The sequence below is a fragment of the Emys orbicularis genome, chromosome 5, assembly GCF_028017835.1.
Source record: "Emys orbicularis isolate rEmyOrb1 chromosome 5, rEmyOrb1.hap1, whole genome shotgun sequence".
Lineage (NCBI taxonomy): Eukaryota > Metazoa > Chordata > Testudines > Emydidae > Emys > Emys orbicularis.
Genome location: NC_088687.1, coordinates 21,444,740 through 21,466,753, shown reverse-complemented (window position 1 = coordinate 21,466,753; position 22,014 = coordinate 21,444,740). Strand labels below are relative to the sequence as shown.

Genomic DNA, 22,014 nt, shown 5'->3' with positions numbered 1-22,014 from the left:
AGCTGTTGGAAGTGCGCCATCCTGATTATCACCACAAATTTTTTTTCTCCTGCTGATAATAGCCCACCGTAATTGATTAGTCTCGTTATAGCTGGTATGGCAACACCCATTTTTTCATGTTCTCTGTGTGTATAAATATCTTCCTAATGTATTTTCCACTGCATGTATCCGATGAAGTGGGTTTTAGCCCACAAAAGCTTATGCTCAAATAAATGTGTTCGTCTCTAAGGTGCCACAAGTACTCCTCGTTCTTTTTGCTGATACAGACTAACACGGCTACCACTCTGAAGTCTATAGCAGTGTTTCTCAATAACCGGTTTATGGACCAGTGCCGGTTCCTCAGATCTCTGACACCATTTAGGAAGATAGCAAGCCAGTCCCTGGTATCAAAAAGGTTGAGAAACACCTGTTTATAGGATCCCTGCTTCATTATTTGCCGAAGTTGGAAGGTGTGTGGTGGAGGAGGCACAAGCTTTTTCATATCAGCCCCTACTTCAGCTTTTAATCCCTTTTCCCCCAGGCTTTTATCCTTCCTTTCCCCTGAGCTCCTGCTCCTCATTCCTTTCCCCTGCATCTCTTCCTCCTCTGTTCCTCACGCCTCTGCATTTGAGTGAGGCTACATAGATCTTTTCCAAGTTGCCATTGTGCCAGCATGGGGACCATTGAGAGCACAGGAGAGAATATCTCTCTCTCAGTTCCAGTGTCTGGTGCTATATTGGCCCCTGCTAGTAACAATTGTGGTGAAAGTCCTGCTCAGCCCCTGAATTCCTGGGCTGGGAGCATGCTCAGTTGCGCTGTGGGATAGCACATGCAGTCATGTTGGTATGTGGGAACTGTTTGAGGTTGGAGCATGCTCATGCAAACAGTCTTCAGAGAATTTAGCTGTCAAATGCTAACAAGTCTTAACTGAGCAAACTGCAATTTTTTTTCAGCAGGATCTTACTTGCCAATTTGGGGGGATGTTTACAGGGATGGTAATTCTGATACCTGAGCAATCCCCCCACAGCCACCTTTGCCAAATTTCAAATCCATGCTCCAATGTATGTTGCTGTTAGTTTTTCAGCAAAATGGTTGTTAATTTTTTTTTATCATAGGTAAAATGTATTTTTCCTTAATCTTGTTTGCTGAGACAGCTAAATTGTTTTAGCTAAAACTTTTATAACCATGTCAGTTTGAAGCAGACACCTAGCATGGAAAATTTTAGCCTTAACAATTAATTTTGTGAAGTTATAAACCACTGAAAATAAAATCTTTTTAATGCAAAGTGTCAGGCAACCTTAACTATAGGTGTCACTACCTGAGCTGCCAAGAATATATTAAAAAAATTCAGTTCATGGGTCAGAATTAAACTTGCCATGTTGTGATTAAGTATGCATTTCTTTATGCTCAATAAGAATGTGATAATGTGGGCAATGTAAGATGTATGATGTCCTTAACTATTTACTACCTTCTTGTCAAGTACTTGGGATTTTACAAATGATATGATTGGTAAGCACCTTATTTAGCAAATGTAACCTTTCAAATGATTTTTGTTGTTGTTTTTTCTTTGGACTTAATGCAAATATTCTTTTCCTGCAGGTACTGAAGCAAAAGGAATTTAAAATATATTAATAGAACTATAATTTGCAGCCTCACTGTATTTAAATGTTACAAGGGATATACTCACCCTCCCGCTTAAGGGCATAAACTGATTCCTAGCTGAAGTTGGAAAGGAATTTTTTGCTTTGTTACAGCTTTGTGCTGTTGGCCAGGTGTATTTTAGGTTTGCGTAGCTTTTTAAGCACTAGTTGTAGGCAAGAACAGGGTAGTATCTGATGAAAAATGAAAATATTTTCTCAAATTTTTGCACGCATCTTTTACAGATACTTTATTACACTTTCTCAGCATGATGGTTATTCACATATTGCAGTCTAATGGAAAAATATGTATCCAGAGTCAGTTGGAAACAACAACATTTTTGAGTTTTTACTCTCTTCCGCCCCATCTCTATGCAGACACTTACCTAAATTAAGTTGTTGTGATGCTATCCTCTGTATAAGTATGTTTAGGTCCTGCCTGTGCTACAAAACTAAAGATAAACTGAAATGTGGTTCCATTTTGTAGGGTTGCCAGTTGTGCGTAAGCCTTCATAGATTTATAGATTTGGATATATCCAAGGCTTTGGTATATCTCAGGGACATAGCTAAAACAAAATTAGGTTCTGTCTATATTGCAAGATGGAGCCACGTTTTAATATATTTAAAATATTGTAAGTAGGTCTTTTCATGTGCTTCATTTTTTAATTTAGATGACATCTTGGATATGGATTTGATCCTTCCCTGAGTGAGTTTGTAAAGGCCCTGTCCACACTATCATCTTATCTCTGGGGAAAATTTATATTGGACCTTTTGAGCCTGAATTTGAGTTTAGATAATGCCTTAATCTATTTCCATTTGTGAAAGAGTGAACTTTGATGGTACTGACAAGACACAGATAGTGACATTACCTATTGATGTAAAGCATTCTATTGGCTGCTGTTATGTTGGATGGCTATGCGACACAATAGGTAACAGCCCTACCCCAGATTGCCACCCTCAAATCAAAAATGGGTTTACTGGTATTGCTAAGCTAATGTACAGTAGACTTCTGTGAATTGTAGATGCTTCATTTTGTTCTGAACAGTAGATAACAAGTAAGATAAAACCAGATCCACTGCTATGCTGGATATTAGTAGCTTGTAAGACTCAAAGATATCTTGCAAAAAAATTGGATTTGTGCTATTTTTTTGCTTTATGGTGAATGAATAAGGCCTTTGTTCAAGAGAATTTTTTTCTGTTAAACTGTGCTGCCAGTGATGTGTGGTTTCAGTTCTATTAAATTGTTTCCAGTTTCTTTCAAAGAATGGTAATACACTAACAGCTACGTTATATGAATATAAGCTTATGTGGTGCTACATTTTCACTGAACAATTATGGGGATGCTAAAACAGAATTCCTAAGAAGAAAAAAGACCTATTATTTCTTTTCCTTATATGGTAGCTCTGAACAGTCTGATGATGAAGAGGCTGAAGATGTACCGCCTACATTTACATATACAAATGATGCAGACCAGTTGCCAGACATGGATGAGGAGGAAGACATCAGAGATGCTAAACTCCAAACACTGAAGGAACTCTTTCCGCAAAGAAGTGACCAAGAATTATTACAAGTAATACTGTTTGGTTTTGCAGCCTATTTCCTAGGCAATATGTGTTTTTTAGTGCCTTCCATGTGAATGGAAGAAGAACTTCTTAATTCTTTTATTAGCAAAAGCTTATTTCCATTTTATAAGATTTTAAAGTTTAATTACCACGGTCCTAAAAAGTCCCCCTTTAAAGCTTTTACATTCTTATTTAAATATATTTAAAACATGTTAGTGAAAATGAGGCTAAACTGTTTGCTAAATAACTTACAGAAAGAAACACCTGCTTAATAGAGGTTAGCCCTTTCCTCTCTATCAGTAAAAATGATCATCTGCCCCATTTAGACAGGCAGAGTAAGGCAACTGATGTTTGGTGATCATCAGCCACTATATAATTTTTTTTCTAGTATAGTCAAAGGCATGGACTTCAGTTCCACAGGTTATCCTAGAATTTTTTTTTCATAGTCCTAGTCCTTAGTTCTCTGCAATGAAAATGAAACCTAGACTACTGCTTTGGGACTTCATGAAGGAGATTTTCCATATAGCTTCAATTCATTTTGAATTAGACCTACATCTCTGATATTTCTCATTAGTCTCAGGTGGGCTGCCTAATGCCTATTGTCTGCTGTTATCACAGTACGGATGCTTGCTTTTAAGCCCATCTATACTACATAATGATTGACAGCTCTACCCTCCTTTAGCTGAAATGTATTCTGTGCCACTTTCCTCAGATTAAGACCTCACTCACACCTGTGCAACTTGAATGGAGCTACACACATGTATCTATCTATGGCACTTGTATATGGCCCCCATTGCCATAGTATGTGAGCACTTCTCAATCTTTACTGTATTCGTCCTCATTGCACCCGTGTGAGACAGGAAAATATTCTCCCCACTTGACGAGTGAACTGAATTGGTTTGAGCATTGGCCTGCTAAACCCAGGGTTGTGAGTTCAATCCTTGAGGGGGCCATTTAGGGATATGGGGCAAAAAAAAAAAAATAGTTGGGGATTGATCCTGCTTTGAGCAGTGGGTTGGACTAGATGACCTCCTGAGGTCCCTTCCAACCCTGATATTCTATGATTCTATGAATGACTTTCTCAGGGTCACACAAGTAGGCTGTGATGGATCAGGGTATCAAACCTGTGCATTTCTTGTCCCAGGTTAACATGCTAACCACTGGGCTATGCTTCCTTTCTGAGAATTTAAATAATAAGTGAAGGCTTAATTTGAAGATGGCACAGGTGTCACTGGTGATATGTAGATAGGAAAGAACCCATCTTGACTTTTAGATGTCAAAGTGAGTGTTCAGAGCTGGTTGTTGGACGGGGGGGAGGTGGAAGTTCTTTGAATGGCCTCTGCACATGACCACTGTTAGGGAGATGCCAACCAGTGGAGTAGAAGCAGTGCCTGTTGGAGTACCCACAAGCCCCACCCCATAGCTCTAAATGTTTGAGGCAGTGCTATAAAGGGGGCAAGTTGCTTCAATCATCTTAGTTCTTTCCAAATGTGCTAGTGTATGAACCTGGAACTTCTGGATGCTCTTACTCAAACTTAGTTCTAAAACAAAAATGAACTTTAATGCCTGTATATGGTTGCATTTTATTGTTTTTATTGTTTTAGTGTAGTTTTAGGGAATAAATCTCTGCTAGCTTAGTTTTTAAAGCCTTGGCATTTAAGTCAGCCAAATTGAGTCTCCTTTCACCATAGCCTTCCTGGGTTCTTCCTGAAATCTATCTTGGTCCTCAATGCCTAGTATCTTTCCAAGTGGATTGGTGGTTTATTGAGGTACGGGGATGCTCCAACTGGCACTATTTCTTGAGAGTGCCACTCTGCTCAGCTGTAGGTGCATGTTCTCAATAATGTGAGTGTGCAGAGGATCATTGTGAAGGACGCTAATTAATAGTAAGAAATCTTCTTTTTTACTTGTATGCTGAGTAAATTTGGCCTGGAAAACACAGTCCTGTTTTTACTGTCACTTTTCAGGGAAGAATTGCACTTCACAGTGCAGTAAGGGTCAGAAAAATGACTAAATATTACTTTATTACCCAGTAGATCTGCTCCCTGATTTGTGTTCAATCATATCTGCTGACTTAAGTTACAATTGTTTTAGCTGTTAACTGGAACTCCTGTTAGCTGAATTGACTGCATTCAATTGACTGAGAGACTAAGAAGGCTTCTGTTTTGGTTCCCTATCAACAGAATTTTCTAAATTCTAATGGCAGGGCTAATTTTTGCCCTTGTTTGCACCTGTGCAACATTCTTCTGGACATTGTAAACAACAATTGGGATTTTAAACATCAGTCCTTTTGTCACCTGTTTTTACATGAAAGTTCCCGTACAGCCTGTCCTACCAAGCCCTCAGGAAATGAATGATTCCAGGGTGAGTGGTGCTTGCTTAAGACAGCTACCCTATTGTCATCAACCTGAGGCATTGTGTAATGATTAAAATTGGGGGTGAGAACATGGACTCCTGAATTGTATTTCCATCTATGTGACTGACTTGTTCTATGACCTTTGGCAAATTACTTCATGTGTAAAATGAATGCAACACTTTAGAGGTTTTGAAGTTCACAAGTTTATAAAAATACTGAGAGCCTCAAATGCAAGATATTATGTAAGGGGAGGGAGAAGGGTCTGTTCCTAGGATTGGGAATAAGAATACATATAAACACCCAGAGCAGCACATGATACTCTATTTATGCACATGATCCAGGAAGTCAACAGATATGAAAGACTTAGCACGAGTAATAAAACTGCTAAATGTTTATATTTACAACTAGATGGAATTTTAAGCTTCCAGTGCTGGAATTTTAACTAGGTAAGTTTTTGAAGAAATTAAAAGTGAACACTGATATGTTCAGAATATTCAAGAAATGCAACAAGTGAAGCTTGCGTTCCTGAAAAGCAGTATTTCAATCCATATTTTTGCAGTGCTTCCAAGGCAATAACTGGCCCCTCTAATTGGCTTGGTTAATCACTGCATGTTATTGTGGTTAGATTTTACTATAAACGTTGTAAAGCAGTGGAATAATAGTTTCAACCATTACTTAGCAACTTTTTTCTGTTCAATTTGTCACTGATCACTTAATTTTTCTCTTGTTAGTTGATAGAATCAACGAGCACAATGGATGAAGCAATAGCTGCTGGTCTGAAGTTTAATGATGAAGGTATGCAGTAATCTTTACCACTGGAACATTATACCAATTGTGCATTATTCAGGAAGATTTTCCACATTGCAGCAAACTTGAGGGGAGGATATTTAAATTGAAGTGCAATAAGACATTTATGCAAAGAGAAAAATATTCACACGGTTTAGTTTTTCTCTTCACTTAAACGGTTTTAGATTCTTTCCATGCTCTCATAATAAAAGGAGAGTTTGGTGGTTTCTGTAGCTCAAGGTTGCTCTTCTTGGTAGAACAGGACTTGCAGATTGAGTAATTGAGCGATCTCCTTGGCCATTTTTTTTTTTTTTTAAATTTCATATGCAAGGGAACTGTAATGGAGTACCAGAGCTTTTTACCTCTAGATCCTGTTCAAATCCAGACCAGGTCAATATTGGCAGTCATTTTATCTGGTTTGGTGGCCCACGTGAAGTTGGCCACTAAAATCCAGTTGGCTGGGTTCAAATTCTGAATAAACAAATGCCTACACATTGATTGGTACCTTTTATAGCATTATATTCATGTTTTTTTGTGAATTAAGTCTTAACGTTTTCCTCAAAAGACCTGTTGAGTGTTAGCTCAGTAGTTTTTGCCATTAACGGTGAATTCAGGAAAGCGGCATAAACATCTCTAGATTCAGATAAACTTTTATTAGCAGTAGCATGAAGAAGTTATTTCCTTCAGGGCTTTTTCATGAGTAAATTCATCCTGTAAGGTTGTTTGCTTAGGATGAATGTTTGAAATATTAAGTCAGAATTGTTGGACTGTTAGCCATCGCATATCTCCAGACATTTGTGGAAGCTCTAACAAACTCTGTCTTTAGGCCCTAAAGGTTGTTGGGTTTTTTTTTGTTTTTTGTTTTTTTTAAATGATGCCTTATGGGCATTTGAGATACCTAGTAATGTGATGGAAAATCTCAGTGTGTGGAATGGTACAGAACAGCAAACACATGATGCTCTTACTTCTTGGCTTTCTTGGTGTCCTCCGTATAAATCCAGAGTCAAACCTTTTTCCCCAGGATTAAATCATACTCATTTTATTGGTGGTCGGTTACTGCTTATGCAAAAACCTGAAGAGTGTGAGATCAAGATCAAATAATACAATAATGTCAAGATCAAATAATACAAGAGATGAAATAACAGGTTTTGGTAATGCAGTCTCCATCTAGCTGCAGGAACTATACCCATGTCCTTAATGAATTGGAGGCAGAGCCATCCCTAGGGGTGTGCGGGGCCTGGGGCAGAAGTGATGTCACTTCCCGGACCGACTGTGCTGGGGATGGGTAGGGGAGGCTGGGGGAGGCGGTGCCTCCCCTCCCCCCCCCCCCCCCCCAGCGAGGCGTGGCCCTGCGCATGGTTTTCCCCAGACCCTGCTTCGGCAGCACAGCTGGGCTCCAGAGGGCTGGGGCCACGCCGCCCGCCTTCCCGGGGTTGAGGAGGCTGCAGCAGCGCCCCCATGCTCTCTCCATCCCGGTGTGCTCTCCCTTGGGTGGAAGGGGCAGGCTGGGGGTAGCCTCCCCTAGCCAGCCGTTTGCCTGTTGCGCCAGCCAATTGTGCCACCGCACGGGGGCCCCCGAAGCATGGGGAACCGGAGCTGTCGCCCTGATTCACCATCCCCTGGGGACAGCTCTGAGTGGAGGTATGAGAGTGAGAAGTTATCTGTAATAAGATCACTTTCGGTTTAATTGTCTGGAGATTGCTTTAAATCAGAGGGGGGCAAACTACGGCCCATGGGCCACATCCGGCCCGCAGGACCCTTCCCTCTGGCCCCCGAGCTCTTGCCAGGGAGCAGGGTCAGGACAGGCTTGCGGAGGAGCCAGCCCAACTCCCTGGCAGTGCGGTGAGCGGGGAGGAGGCTAGCCCCGTCCTATCCCCTTCTGCTCCCCTCCCTCACTGCCTCCCTCGCAGTCACAGTTCACCCAGCGCCTGGGCAGTGTGGCTGCAGCTCCGGCCGGGCGGCATGGCTATAGCACCTCCACCAGACCTGGTGCTCCAGGGTGGCGCAGTCCGGGGGCGGGGAGCAGGGGGAGTTCTGGGGGAGGCGAGGAGCAGGGTGGGTTACAGCGGGGCGGTCAAGGGGCCTGGGCCCTGCTGACGGGGACAGAGGCAGAGCAAGCGAGGGCCCCCCTCCACCCCCAGCATGCTTGGCCCCTGTCCCCAGCAGCCAAGCCCAGACAGGGAGCGAGCCCTGCCCGACTGCCAGGGAGAGCAGCCAAACGAGCAGGGGAAACACACAGGGAAAGGACTGAGACTCCTTTCCCCCACCCCACAGGTAACGTGGGGCACGTTGAGCAGGGAGGGTTGGATAGGATGCAGGAGTCTTGGGGGGCAGTCAGGGGGGTTGGCTGGGGGTGGGGGTTCTGGGGGGCTGGATAGGGGGCAGGGGCTAGGCCACACCTCGGTGTTTGGGGAGGCATAGCCTCCCCCAGCCTTCCCTTACCCGGCCCTCCATACAATTTCTGTACCCAATGTGGCCCTAGGGCCAAAAGATTTGCCTACCCCTGCTTTAAATGATCAAGATGTCTTTCATGATAAAGACTTCATGTTGGTGTTTTGTGACATTGAGCTGTTGCTGTGCTAGTGTCCCTATGCCCTAAGAGAAACTAGTTTTTTCATCTCTCCCATGCACTGTGCTTGCTTACATTAGGAAGTAATTTATGTACAATGATCTTCTATGCATCTTGAGACTTTGGTCTATTGATAATATAGCTATGACAGATGTTTAGTACTATCAAATGGTTTTAATACTTTCTGTGTTGTGTTGTGTGTGTTTGAGTCCACAGCGAGTTTATACTTTCTGAGCTCAAAAAGCATTTGAAATTACCATTATAGGTATGATATGTTGAGGATGAGAATTGTGATGCTAGTAATTGAAAGATAAAACTTAGAGATCTTCTGGAGATGGAATGCTTATCTAGACCTGTTTCAAGAAATAAGGGAAGTCCCACCTGGAAAAAAATTTATCCTAAATTAAGTGGGTTTTATTATTATTACCACATTTATTTTAAGTTAAAATTAATTTTATAAAAGTCAGTATCGCATTTTTAAAATGTTCATACCAAAATATTTGCTATGAGCTCATGCCAAGTTTGATTTCTAGTATACGGGCTTTACCTTTTAGCCATACTTTTTCATACAAAAATGCAATTTCATGTCCTTGCCTACAAGCCCACAGAAACAGGTGTTCTAGGAAGTAAAATTCTGACAAAAATGACATCTGTTGCTCTCATTTAAAAGATTTAGGCAGGAGTAAGCATGCCTGAATGCAGTGGCATAAATCATCTGACTTTGGGCCCGTTTTTAGAAGAGGAGGCATCACTGAACACCTGCTTTCCTGCCTCAACACATAATGTTTTTTCTTTTTGTTAAAGTTTACATCTGATTGGGTGAGAGGAAGAATAGGCAAAATTCTTAATTACCTTTTGTTATTCAGATTCTCTCTGGCTAATGACAGAACTCATGTTTATAGCCAGAAATTGAATCCTAGCCAGTTTCTTCATTTAAACAATTCGTAAGAAGTATGAACAGTTTTAATTGTTTAATATTAAAATTAAAGATTAAAATATTTAATACATAAGTTCTCAAATTTTATGTAAAAGGTATAGTTATATTATTTGAGTGCTCTGTTCAACCCTGAAAGACAGAGTGGAAACAAAGTATGAAATTAAATCAGTGGCTTATAGAATTCAGTTCACTTTTCTTTTTAGTATGTTACTAAGTGGTGGTAATATTGGTGTTTATTGACTGAACTCCATGGATGTTTGAGTGCTTGTGCACATCTGTGTATCACTGTAGGTCTTTGTGTGACCAGATCAGTCGTCACTAGTACTTGTCAGGGCAGCACATGTGCCCCAGTGCATCCCCATGCATGCAGCCAAGGGTGTAGAGGACTGAGCTGCTCCAACCCACTTTCAGTTCCTCTTACCCCTCTGCCTCCTCTCCACTGCGAATTGGAGCTCCAGCTTATGGTTCCTTTTAAGCATTTAACACTAAATTCTTGTGTTCGCTAGCTCTTAGTTAGGTTTAGTGTAAATAACAATAGTTTTTCTTTGTCCCTTTTGTTTGTTCTTCTGAAGCCCAGAGGTGTTGATTCAGCACAGAATCCCTGGGCTTCAAACATTGCCCTTCCTGTGAGACTGTTATGCAGGGTGTGTGGTTGACTGGTCAGTTTATAACTCTGAGGTTCTATTGTATTGCACTAATTTGATATTAAGTTTTTTATAACATTCCTCTTTACAAAACCTAAATTTGGAGTCCTAAATAAGTTGTGTGTCATTTTTAGGTTCCTTAAATATCACAAAAAAGACACATAGCTGAATACGTGTTTATGTTCACAATTTGCATATTCCCTTTAAACCATCTGTTACAATGGGAACTTTATTTTTTTTACATATTGTTAAATTTTTTGAAGTATTTGATTCCACCCTCTTAACATTAACAGAGATGAAAAGTATAGTTCAAAGGGAATAGGTTTTTAAATTTAAATTTCTATTAGAATAGAATGTTTCATTGCTTCTGCTCCCAGATGCTTAAAATTCTGTTGTAAACATCATATTGATTCTATATTGCCTAAAAATAATTGGTTCCTATGCTGTTTTGTATTAAAAGGATGGGTGTGTTTACACAAATTCTCACATTTGTTAATATCTGGTATTTCTCAAAGTTCACATAATTGGTAGCTTCTGTAATGTTGATTTGAACGATTCTGCTGTTTCAGGATGAATTTCTAATTGATGTAATTTTCAATTCTGCTTTTTTCTTTTATATTTTTAAAGCTGCATCCCGAAAAAGGAAACTAAGCCAATCACCCACAAACAATTCTGAAGACAGTGGTGACCAAATTTCAAAAAAGCAAAAAACGAACTCTGTAAGTGTTATCCTTTCTGTCTTACAGCCACAAAATAAATTCATCCCTGATGGCTTTGGGAACATCAGGAGCCTCCTGAATTAGTGCCTTATCTCAGGAAATCACACTTCTCATTATTGGAGTTAATAGCTCTGCTTCCCCCTCTCTGACAACACTCCTGACTTAATTTTTTCATTATTTCTTGATTTCCACCCCCCTTTTTTTGTAAAGATTATATGCTTCAATATTCTATGTGTATTGAATTATATCCGAGTGCCAACTGCCGTATTGGCATGGGAAAAAGGGAACAACAGTTAAGGGCATGGTCCTGTGATGTGCTCAACACCATCAGTTCCCATTAAGTCAGTGGAAGCTGTTGGGTGTGCAGAGCCTGTCCGCATCAGAGTTTGATCCTAAGTTAAGCATCAAGAAATTGCTTAAGTTTTTCTGTATAATTTCTCTGAGGAAGGACAGTGATATGTATATCTTGATGCTTATATATAAAATAAAATGGTAATTTAGTTGTTTTGGGGAAATGTTTACAAGGAACTTGGAACAGTAAACCAAATTTTAGGTAATTTTGATAACCTTAGCTAGTAAAGAGGAGCTGTATTTTGAAGCTGACCCATTCAGTTTTGTATCTAATATATTTGATGTACATTTCTACAATCCCATCTTCAGGCCAAACCCTGGAAAAGCACACGACATCATGGCAAAAGGATGACATTAGACTATGGTATAGCAAGGATGGGAATTCTTTTGTTAAAAGTAGAGATGGGTGGAGAAAGGCAATTACATTTCAGAGGATTTTGTTACAGTAGATTCCGCTTTATATCAGTCTTGATTATTAGCAATTTCTGGTTAATGGCGACATATTGTCAGCGATTAAATCCCCACTTATCATCATCAATGTTAATGAGATTCAGCTACTAACAAGAGGGATGCTGCTTACTAACAACTCTTTAGAGGAGCGGTCCTACCTGTAATCAGATTCCTGGCTCTGAGCATGCACAGCTGAGCACTTATGTATATGCCATGGCTTCCAAATATATGGATGTATTTCTCACCAGTAAATTCGGGTTCTGTAGGCCCTATGTGAGCCTGGCACTAAGCAAATGTGAGTAGCTGAGAAGTTTGTCTCAAAGTTGCTTGTTTCGTTCATTCTGAAGAACAGCCGTAACATTTTTACAGGCGCATGGGAACAGCACAAAGAGTCTGCAAGCATCAAGACAATGGAAAGGAAACCGATGTTGGTGAAGCCCTGGGGCTCTGGTTTCAGCATAAGCTTGGCCAAGGTGCTCAACTCTCTGGGCTGATGCTGAAACAGAAAGCGAGTCAGCTGGCAGCACAGCAGGGGAAGGAATTCAACCCTGTGGATCGCTGGTTCTGTTGCTGGAAAGCCCAGCACAGTGTCATTCAGCATAAGGAACGCCGCAAGAAACAAGATGCTGATCTTCTGGTGGGTAATGAATGGAGGGTGGATGCCTTACCTAGCATTCTAGAGGAGTTCCAGCCTTGTGATATTTTCAGTGCTGATGAGACTAGTGCTGAAAGAGGCCTAGGTATGCTGAAAGAAGGGCTTGCAGGAAGGAAAAAAGCTACGGACCTCATCACGGTGCTGTGTTGCGCAAATCTGGATGGGATAGAGAAACGGTCTCTTACGGTGATTGGAAAGAGGAAGTGCCCTCGTTATTTCCCTAAGGACCACTCAAAGCTGCCCATGATCTACAGAAGTTCAGCCAATGCCTGGATGACAAGTGTGCTGTTTGAAGAGTGGCTAAAGAACTGGAACAGGGAGTTGGGACTCCAGGACTGCAATGTCTGCCTGTTTATTGATAACTGACCAACTCATTCAATTGTAGAGCTGTCACACATTGTGTTAAAATTTTTGCCTCTGAACACAGCCTCTGTTATGCAGCCGATGGAGATCGGTCTCATTAAAAGCTTCAAAGGTCACTGCAGTGCTCGTCTTAGTGGACACATCATGGCCTCTCTCTATCCTGACCCACATCTACTAGCAGTGGATGTTGCCAAAAAAATAACTGATGCACTTCATCTTGCTAAGGAGTCATGGGCTCCTGTTCTCCTCAACACTGTTCAAAACTGCTTCAGAAAGGGCAGGTTTGTATGAACAACAGAAAATGCTGGTTTGGGTGGACATTGATATGCTGGCCGACGTTTCAGTTCCTGACAGTCTAACAGCTAAGGAATTTCAGGCCATTGTTGAGTTTGACAGTCATTTGGAGATGGAAGGTGAGTTCACTGATGCCAAACATTTGGAGACGGTAGAGGTGTCAAGTGCCTACAGGCTGAGGCACAAGTGGATAGTGGATGGGACGATGAACCTGCAGAGCCTTTGCTTATACAACAGCTACGGGCAGTGGACGTTTTCTGCAGAATATGCCAGAATCATGGCTTTGAGAGTGATTACGAGGCTGCACGCAAAATTGAGAAGGATTTACAATTGGAGGTGGCAAACTGTATAAAGAAGATAACAATGGACAAAATGGTGTTCTTAAAACATTTTTTGTATATGAAATTTTGTGCTGCTTTACTCTCGCATATGAGGAGCAATAACTGTAAATACAGTGCAGTTCAGCCTATAGACACATACTGTAAGTTTTCTTGGGTGCTTTTTAAATGCTTGTCATGATAGAATTGTGTGCCACTGTAGTCTTTGTGACCTATAGTAACCTAAGATTTCCTACATCTGCTCTACGCATTGTGGTACACTATACAATATATCCATTTCTGTATGTCACCTTTGGTTTTCTTCTTCAGGACATTGTATCAAACTGAAAGTTAATAAACAATTCATTGTACAATGTATCATTGTTCCACACTCATATTTCTATGTATCCCCCCCCAAAATAGTGCCTTCTGCTTATTGGCAACTTCTGGAAAACAGCAATTTTTCTCTTGGAACTCAGAGGTTGCTAATAAGTGGAATCTACTGAATTTTGAAATCTGGTTTAGTTCTGATTTGGGGGAAAAAAAACATTTTTCTTTCCAAAAGGGAATGGAGCCAGACTGCCCTGGAACCATGGACTCTGGGAGCCCAAGCTGCCAGGGAGCTAGCAAGCCTGGGAGATGGGACTCCGGGGTTCCAGGCTGCTGGTTCCCTATTAGCCTGCCAGATGGGCTGCTGGGGAGCCATGAGCCTGGAAGGTCCAGGCTGCTGAGGACCTGGGCTGGTGAGCTGGCAGGAGATAGGGCAGGCTTCCAAAGGAAACCTGGTAGCCAGGTTTTGAAACCTGCCTGGTGGGCAGTGTTCTGTTAGAATCTTGAAATTAAATAATCTCTTTGAAACGTTTTGATTTCAACAAATTAAATTCCACCAAAAAAATGTTGTCTGAATTTTTCTAACCAGTTTCACAAAAAGCCTTCATAAAAGCCTTCAACCTAAATGAACAGAAGTGAGAGAATTACAAATTAAGGGCTATCACTTCACCTTGGTTTGCTAATTAGGGACTAGAAACTAGACGCAGTACCTGGACTTGCTAAGTGTTCATTTTAAATGTTACTGTAGTTATTAACCTGGGACCCATGTGCTCCATAGGCAGAGTGCTAGCAGGTGAGCTGACAACTACTGTTGGGCAATTCAGTAGCTTCTAGCATCATGCAGCTAAACATCTGAGAGGGCTTCATGAACATTAATTAAGCCTCATAACAACTCTGACACATAGGTAAGTAGTAGTATAACCATTTTACAGATGAGAGAGAGAAGTAAGGTGATTTGCCTGTATGTCTGGTGATTCGTCAGTATGTGCATACCACTGCTAATATTGCTAGGCAGCTGCATTGTGAGCTTAATCGTGACCGTCACCTCAGGTGAACAGGGAGTTGGTCTGTCACGAGCTCTGTCCCTGGCCTCTGCTGAGAAGGGATTGCAAGTTGGCCTGACTGCTGTGGTGATTTTTAAAGAAGCTTCCTTACTGTGCTTATGTGATCTAACAATATGGTTAAGCACGTGATTCCCAGAGCTGGTTGGAAAATACTGCTGGCCTTCATCCACTTGGTCACTTAGCTTCACGTGAGCCAACAATGAGATCTGGATAGTAGAGAGGTCTGGTTATTCTTTTTGTAGGCGCTACCGCACCCCATATTTGGACTCGTTGTGCGGTGTCCCCCGCTTGCTGATGTAAAAGTAACCTAATGTTGTCCTACGTCCTTCCCTGAGTTGAGCCCTTTTTGACCTTGACACTGAAGTCATCAAGACTTGCTGTTGGTGTGGATGTTGAAATGATCCGGAACCATAATTCCTTGAGTTTTTGTTCAGTACCTCATGGTGTCACCAATGGTCTAGGACTTTTGCTGGCTTCACTCCTGCTTTTTGACATGCTCTGGATCTTATCTTTGGGCTGGGCTGGGAGATACAAGGTGTGAAGATCAGATCACAACTTCATCTAGACCAAGGAATAAATGGTCAGTTTTCAGAATGGAGAGCGGTAAATAGTGGTGTCCCCCAGGGGTCTGTACTGAGATCAGTGCTGTTCAACATACTCATAAATGATCTGGAAAAAGAGGTACACGGTGAGGTGGGAAAACTTGCAGATGATACAAAACTACTCAAGATAGTTAAGTTCCAGGCAGACAGCGAAGAGCTACAAAAGGATCTCACAAAACTGGGTACAAAATGGCAGATGAAATTCAATGTTGATAAATGCAAAGTAATGCACGTTGGAAAACATAATCCCCATTTTACATATTAAAAGATGGGGTCTAAATTAGTCAGTGCCACTCAATAAAGAGATCTTGGAGTCATTGTGGATAGTTCTCTGAAAACATCCACTCAATGTGTAGTGGCAGTTAAAAAAGCGAACAGAATTTTGGGAATCCTTAGGAAAGGGATAGATCAAGACAGAAAATATCACATTGCCTCTATATAAATCCATGCTATGCCCGCATCTTGAATACTGCGTGCAGATGTGGTCGCCCCATCTCAAAAAAAATATATTGGAATTGGAAAAGATACAGAAAACGGCAACAAAAATCATTAGGGGTCTGGAACAGCTTCCATATGAGGAGAGATTAAGAAGACTGAGATTTTCAGCTTGGAAAAGAGACAACTAAGGGGGATATGATAAAGGTTTATAAAATCATGACTGGTGTGGAAAAATTGACTAAGGAAGTGTTATTTACTCCTTCACATAACACAAGAACTAGGGGGGTCACCCAATGAACGTAATAGGCAGCAGGTTTAAAACAAACAAAAGGAAGTATTTTTTCACACAATGCACAGTCAGTCTGTGGAACTCTTTGCCAGAGGATATTGTGAAGGCCAAAACTATAACAGGGTTCAAAAAAGAACTAGATCAGTTCATGGAGGATAGGTCCTTCAACGGTTATTAGCCAGGATAGGCAGGGATGGTGTCCTGAGCCTCTGTTTGCCAGAAACTGGTAATGGGTGACGGGGGATGAATCACTTGATGGTTACCTGTTCTGTTCATTCCCTCTGGGGCATCTGGCATTGACCACTATCAGAAGACAGGATACTGGGCTGGATGGACCATTGGTCTGACCCAGTATGGTCGTTCTTACGTTGATTTCTTATATTGTTATATGGTGAGTGCATAACAGAACTGAGAGTAGAATTTGGAAATCCTGGCTCCAATTTATGAGCTTTAACTGCTAGGCCACATTCCCTGTTTCTTACAAACCAGTAGGAACTGTAGTTCTCCTAGACTCTCTCTGTGTTGGAAATCTTTTGTCAGGAAATCTTTTATCAGGGTTTGGTATAATTTTATTGTGCCTTAATATGATATTCAGTTTCCTAGGATTTTACATTTGCCAAAATTCTGACACAAAGTTGAACTTCATAATGGCTTTAAAGGGTCATTTTTGAGTAATTGACTGTTTCAGTTCTTTAACCATGTCTGCCTTCCCTTTCCCTCTCCACAAGAAGAGTTGTCAAGACTGAATTATATTCTCCAAAATTTCATGTTTAATAAAAAAAAAAAAAACAACTTGATTGAGCACTATTTGTTAAAGAATCACATATATCATATAAAACCACTCTGTTTTTTTTAGAGCAACTTAAATGATTTTACGTTGGCCAAGATCCGTTTACTATAATTTGGTAAAGAACCGAAAGTTTTTGATTGTCTCTTATTTCTTATTGAATTCAAACTTTTTCCTCTTTCAGTACTCTAAGAATTTTCTGTACCATTCTTGGAGGGTTTTGTCTCATTTTGAACACAGTTATAAATGAAGAAAACAGTATTAGTCACTTATTTCTATCTGCACAGCTCAGATATTTCTGCAAATTGTTTTTATCATTTAAAGGGTGACTATTTAAAAGGTAAGCAAAGTTAGGCATGTTATTTCATTTTTGTTTGAGTAGTAGTATTACGAAGCATTAAGTGAAATGATCTCTAAAATTGCTACATCTTTTCTGAACCATAGCTAGAAGGGGAAGAATCTCAAAAAGAATGGGAAAAGCAAGAAGCTCTTGTAAAGAAACTGCAAAATAAATTTCCCAGTTTGGATAAAGAGGTAAGCTAGTATGTGTCTTTTGGGGACAAACCTACTGTTTATGTAAAAATGTAATAAGCACAGGACCAGATTTTAGCTCCCATTCCAGCTGCTTAACCACTTACCTGGCCAACGGGAATTTCTAGATGTCATGGAGCCAGCCAAGTGACCCCAGCACAAGCAGTGTTTCTACGGAAAGGGTTCATGGCAGGAACACCTTTCTGCTGCTGCTATTGGCATGGACTCTTGAGACTATAGGCAATTGGACATAAATTAGAATATGTAAACCCTGTTGGCCCATCCTCTGGTCCTGCACTAAGCATGGGTTGTCCAGACGAGAGAGTCTGACCCACAGTATGAATATATGTGAAAATTATTTAGGCATACTACATTATTTTATCATTAAAATATTCATGTTGTTTTTAGAATTCAACTTTTTTCTTTAAACTGGAGTAGGCTTATCTGTATAGGCCATTACGTGGGATACCTGCTTTTTAGAGGAAGAATTATTAGAAACTGTGATGGTGGTTGTATAAAGAGCTTTTAGTGGTTTTATATTTTAAATGTGGAAGGCCAAGTATACTACCTATACTAGGAAGGTGGTAAGTTGATGATGTGCAATATTCTGAAGTTTGTGTACAGTGTTTCCTTGCATTTTCATCTAGAATACTGTTAACTTTAATTAGAAGACCTGTTGCATCGTAGGGAGATAATTGAAGTTAGGAACAGTTTTTTAAAAAATCAGGTGCTTAGTTACAATATATTTAGTATGCATCGTGCATCCTGTGCATAAGCATAGGGATTAATCAAAGGTTTTATCAGGTACTTGTTTGAGAAGTGCTGCTCTTGTTCCTAATTGTTAAAGAATATACTTTTTGCATAATGGTGTGATAATGAAAATCCTGTTTTAATAGGAACTGAAAGATGTACTTCAGGAACATAACTGGGTGTTTCATGAAGCACTGGAGTCTTTAAAAGTATTTGCAGAAGACCAACAGGGTAAATAAAGACAGATTTACAGTCCATTTTGTTCTGTAATAAAATAACAGATGTTAGCAGTGTAAATCTCCTTAATGTCTAAATAAGACGATCCTGACTGATTAAGATAATATCTTAAAAGTTGCAGTGATGTGCAAAAACAGTTTTTAAGGGGGGAGAAAGGAAAAGAATATAAAAGAAACTGGTTTTTAATGTCGAAAAAGAAAGTATATATGTTGAATTTGCATCCTATTTTTATGGAGTTGCATGCCTTTTCATATGGAAGTTAAGGCAAGTGTATTCGTTTGTCAAGTGCAAATTTACACTTATGAGCATAACTCCCTATTCCAGGGGTTCTCAAACTGGGGGTCGGGATCCCTCAGGGGGTTGCAACCTTATTACATGGGAGGTCGTGAGCTGTCAGTCTCCACTCCAAACCCCGCTTTGCCTCCAACATTTATAATGGTGTTAAATAGATAAAGTGTTTTTAATTTATAAGGGGGGAGGAGGGGGTCGCACTCAGAGGCTTGCTATGTGAAAGGGGTCACCAGTACAAAAGTTTGAGAACCACTGCCCTATTTGTTTATTTTTATATATATATATATATATATGTATATATATATATATATATATATAAACATATTTTGTGATAAGAAAACATCAAACATGATTCTCTTTGAATTGAGTAGTTCACAAAGTACTAATCTCAAGGCAATAAAAGTGACTCAGTAAATCAGTCTATCCTATTTAAGAAGTCTGTTAGCATAGAAGTAATATTTAGACTGTATTTAGGGTGAAATAATGCAAACAATATTCTTAAAAGTCCAGTGAAATACCAATACATGAAATTTGGTAGAAATAAGCATAACACCACTGACAAATATGCAGACTACTACAAAGGAAATACCCCATATTTAATATAAGCAGATATTGCACCTTAATTCTTTAATATTGCAGTAATGCCAGGAAGCACCAATCAAACTCAGGAGCCGCAGTGTGCTTGCTACTATACAAAAGTAGAGAGTATTTCTGATCTGAAGAATTTACAAAATGAAATATCATTTCCGTTGTGTTTCCATTAGGATATGTATGTCACAAGTACATAAACAAATGTATCTTTTAAATCAAGTCATTGGTGATGTGATTAAAATCTCCAAACTGAGTTTCCTTAATCCGATCATCTAAAAGGCAAGGCCCAGCTGCAGCAACAAGACTTCATACATGCAAAAGGCTATTTTACCAGGGTCTTTTATTACTCTAGTTCTCATAGAATAATAGGACTGGAAGGGACCTCCAGAGGTCATCTAGTCCAGTCCTCTGCACTCTTGGCAGGATTAAGTATTATCTAGACCATTCCTGACAGGTGTTTGTCTAACCTGCACCTAAAAATCTCCAATGATGGAGATTCCAAAACCTCCCTAGGCAATTTCTATAATTTTCTTTGTTTAAGAACGTTTGTTTTCATAGACTTGTTGGCAGAAAATGTTGGTAAAATATGAGGAAAAAATACAGAATCAAAATTATAGATTAGGAGCATATAATGTTTATTGTGCACAGATGTGCACTTGGTTCCAGGAAGAGTGGTGAGAATTTATTCCCAGGATTACAGAGGCTGTATCTTTGCGTGTATCAACACAACAAAAAATTTTTTAAGATAGTGTATGATGGGCTGTTGGGTCGCTATAGGCTGATAGGTGGATAAATGTGCTGTATATCTTATGAAAACAACTTATAATAGGTTTGTGCATGAATGTAATAACTTGTACTTAAGTGTGCTTCTCGAAGACTCATTGGGATAGGATAGTGCTTTTTACGTGATCTTCATCTCCATGGAAGAGATATCAGTGTTGAAAGGCAGCTGCACATTGCCTTTCCTTTTTAGGAAAAAGGGTTGCTTAGGATTTATGAACCTAAAGCAGGGTTAGACAGGAGAATAGACATTACAATATTAATAGTATTAAAGTATATTTTTAAATTGAGAGGTCAAAAGGATACACCTTGACACTTTTTAGAAAAAAAGGACTGATAATTTATTTTAAGGGGAAAAAAAGAGTTAATTATTTTAAAATATGATTAGGGTTATAAAAAATCAGAAGTTCATAACTGAACAAAAACATTTTGTTTATTTTAAAAACTCGAGTTCCTCAAGTTACTTTAACAGGTGCATGCTTTTGGTGTCCCGCCCGTAATGCTGCTGTGCGATGCAGTAAAGTGAGACTAGGTTTATGCTTTTTTTGTGGTGAAAATGTGCTAAATTTGGCTTGTTTGCTTAATCTATCAGCATAATTATTTTTTTTGGGGGGGGGAGGAAACTATTCCATTAAAATCAAACTTCTATGTCAGATTCCTTAGAGTATCAAAGGTTGCTTTATACATATTACAATTTTGACCATTTTTGCCTTAATGCAGTTAATTAAACCATTGTGTGACTGGCAGTGTAGCTTAAATCCTACTAATATAGATTCTCTGATTTTATATTTATGATAGTTAACAAGTTGAAATTACTTGGCTTTTAATTAGAATTGTATAAAGTGTTCTAATCTTATGGTTTAAGTCTTATCATTGTGATTCCAATTACTTGATAATTTTGTATTTGCTGTGGTAGTTACAACATCTTTGTAAATATACAGGGAAAGGTTCCAAACACAGCTTGAATAAAGGTTTACAATTAGTAAACTGAAATTTGTTCCACGCTATATATAAAGCAGAGGAGAGTGTTGGCGTTTACATAAGCCTTTATTTTGAAAAGCAGTAGTTCTTATGAAGATTTTTGCTCTTGAACAATGCATCTTATTTGTCATTTACTTTTTTACATTACATACACAGATGTGCAATATCCTTCCAAAAGTGAAGTTTCTAGTTGGAACGAAGTCTCCACAAATAGCAAAAAGCACTATAATAATGACACTAAAGTGAAGGTGAAACAGAAATCTTCTGCAAAAGCTCAGAATGGCTTTAGGAAAAAAGATAAAGGCAAAAAAGGTGTTTGGAGGACTAAAAGAGAAACAGAAGATTCAGAATACGAGTCAGCTTCAGAAGGTGGTAGCTCCCTTGATGAGGACTACAGCAGTGGTGATGAAGTGATGGAGGATGGTTACAAAACTAAAATAGTTAGCTTCCTGCAAGATGCTTCACTAGGTGAACTCACTTTGATTCCTCAGTGTTCTCAGAAAAAGGCTCAGAAGATAACGGAGCACCGGCCCTTTAATAGTTGGGAAACTCTGGTAAGTCTGCATTCTTTTTTTAATATTCCTAGTATGTTTATAGTCAAGGTATCTTCAGTCTAGGGAGGCATAGATAGGTGGCCTTATCCTGATTAGGGTAAAACACTATATTCATTTTAAGCCAATAGCATTTCAAATAGTGTCATATGACCTAATTTTGAATGAATTAA

General features: G+C 39.7%; 1 protein-coding gene across 1 annotated transcript in view; it reads left to right on the top strand.

The window, feature by feature from the left end:
* The window catches only part of SMARCAD1 (SWI/SNF-related, matrix-associated actin-dependent regulator of chromatin, subfamily a, containing DEAD/H box 1), a 76,504-nt gene that overhangs the window by 20,286 nt on the left and 34,204 nt on the right, over window positions 1-22,014 (top strand). Inside the window, exons 4-9 of the mRNA XM_065404628.1 lie at window positions 3,018-3,186; window positions 6,266-6,329; window positions 11,098-11,189; window positions 17,574-17,663; window positions 18,557-18,641; window positions 21,447-21,844. Of these exons, the coding sequence (XP_065260700.1) occupies window positions 3,018-3,186; window positions 6,266-6,329; window positions 11,098-11,189; window positions 17,574-17,663; window positions 18,557-18,641; window positions 21,447-21,844 (898 nt within the window). The remainder of the gene's footprint in view (window positions 1-3,017; window positions 3,187-6,265; window positions 6,330-11,097; window positions 11,190-17,573; window positions 17,664-18,556; window positions 18,642-21,446; window positions 21,845-22,014) is intronic.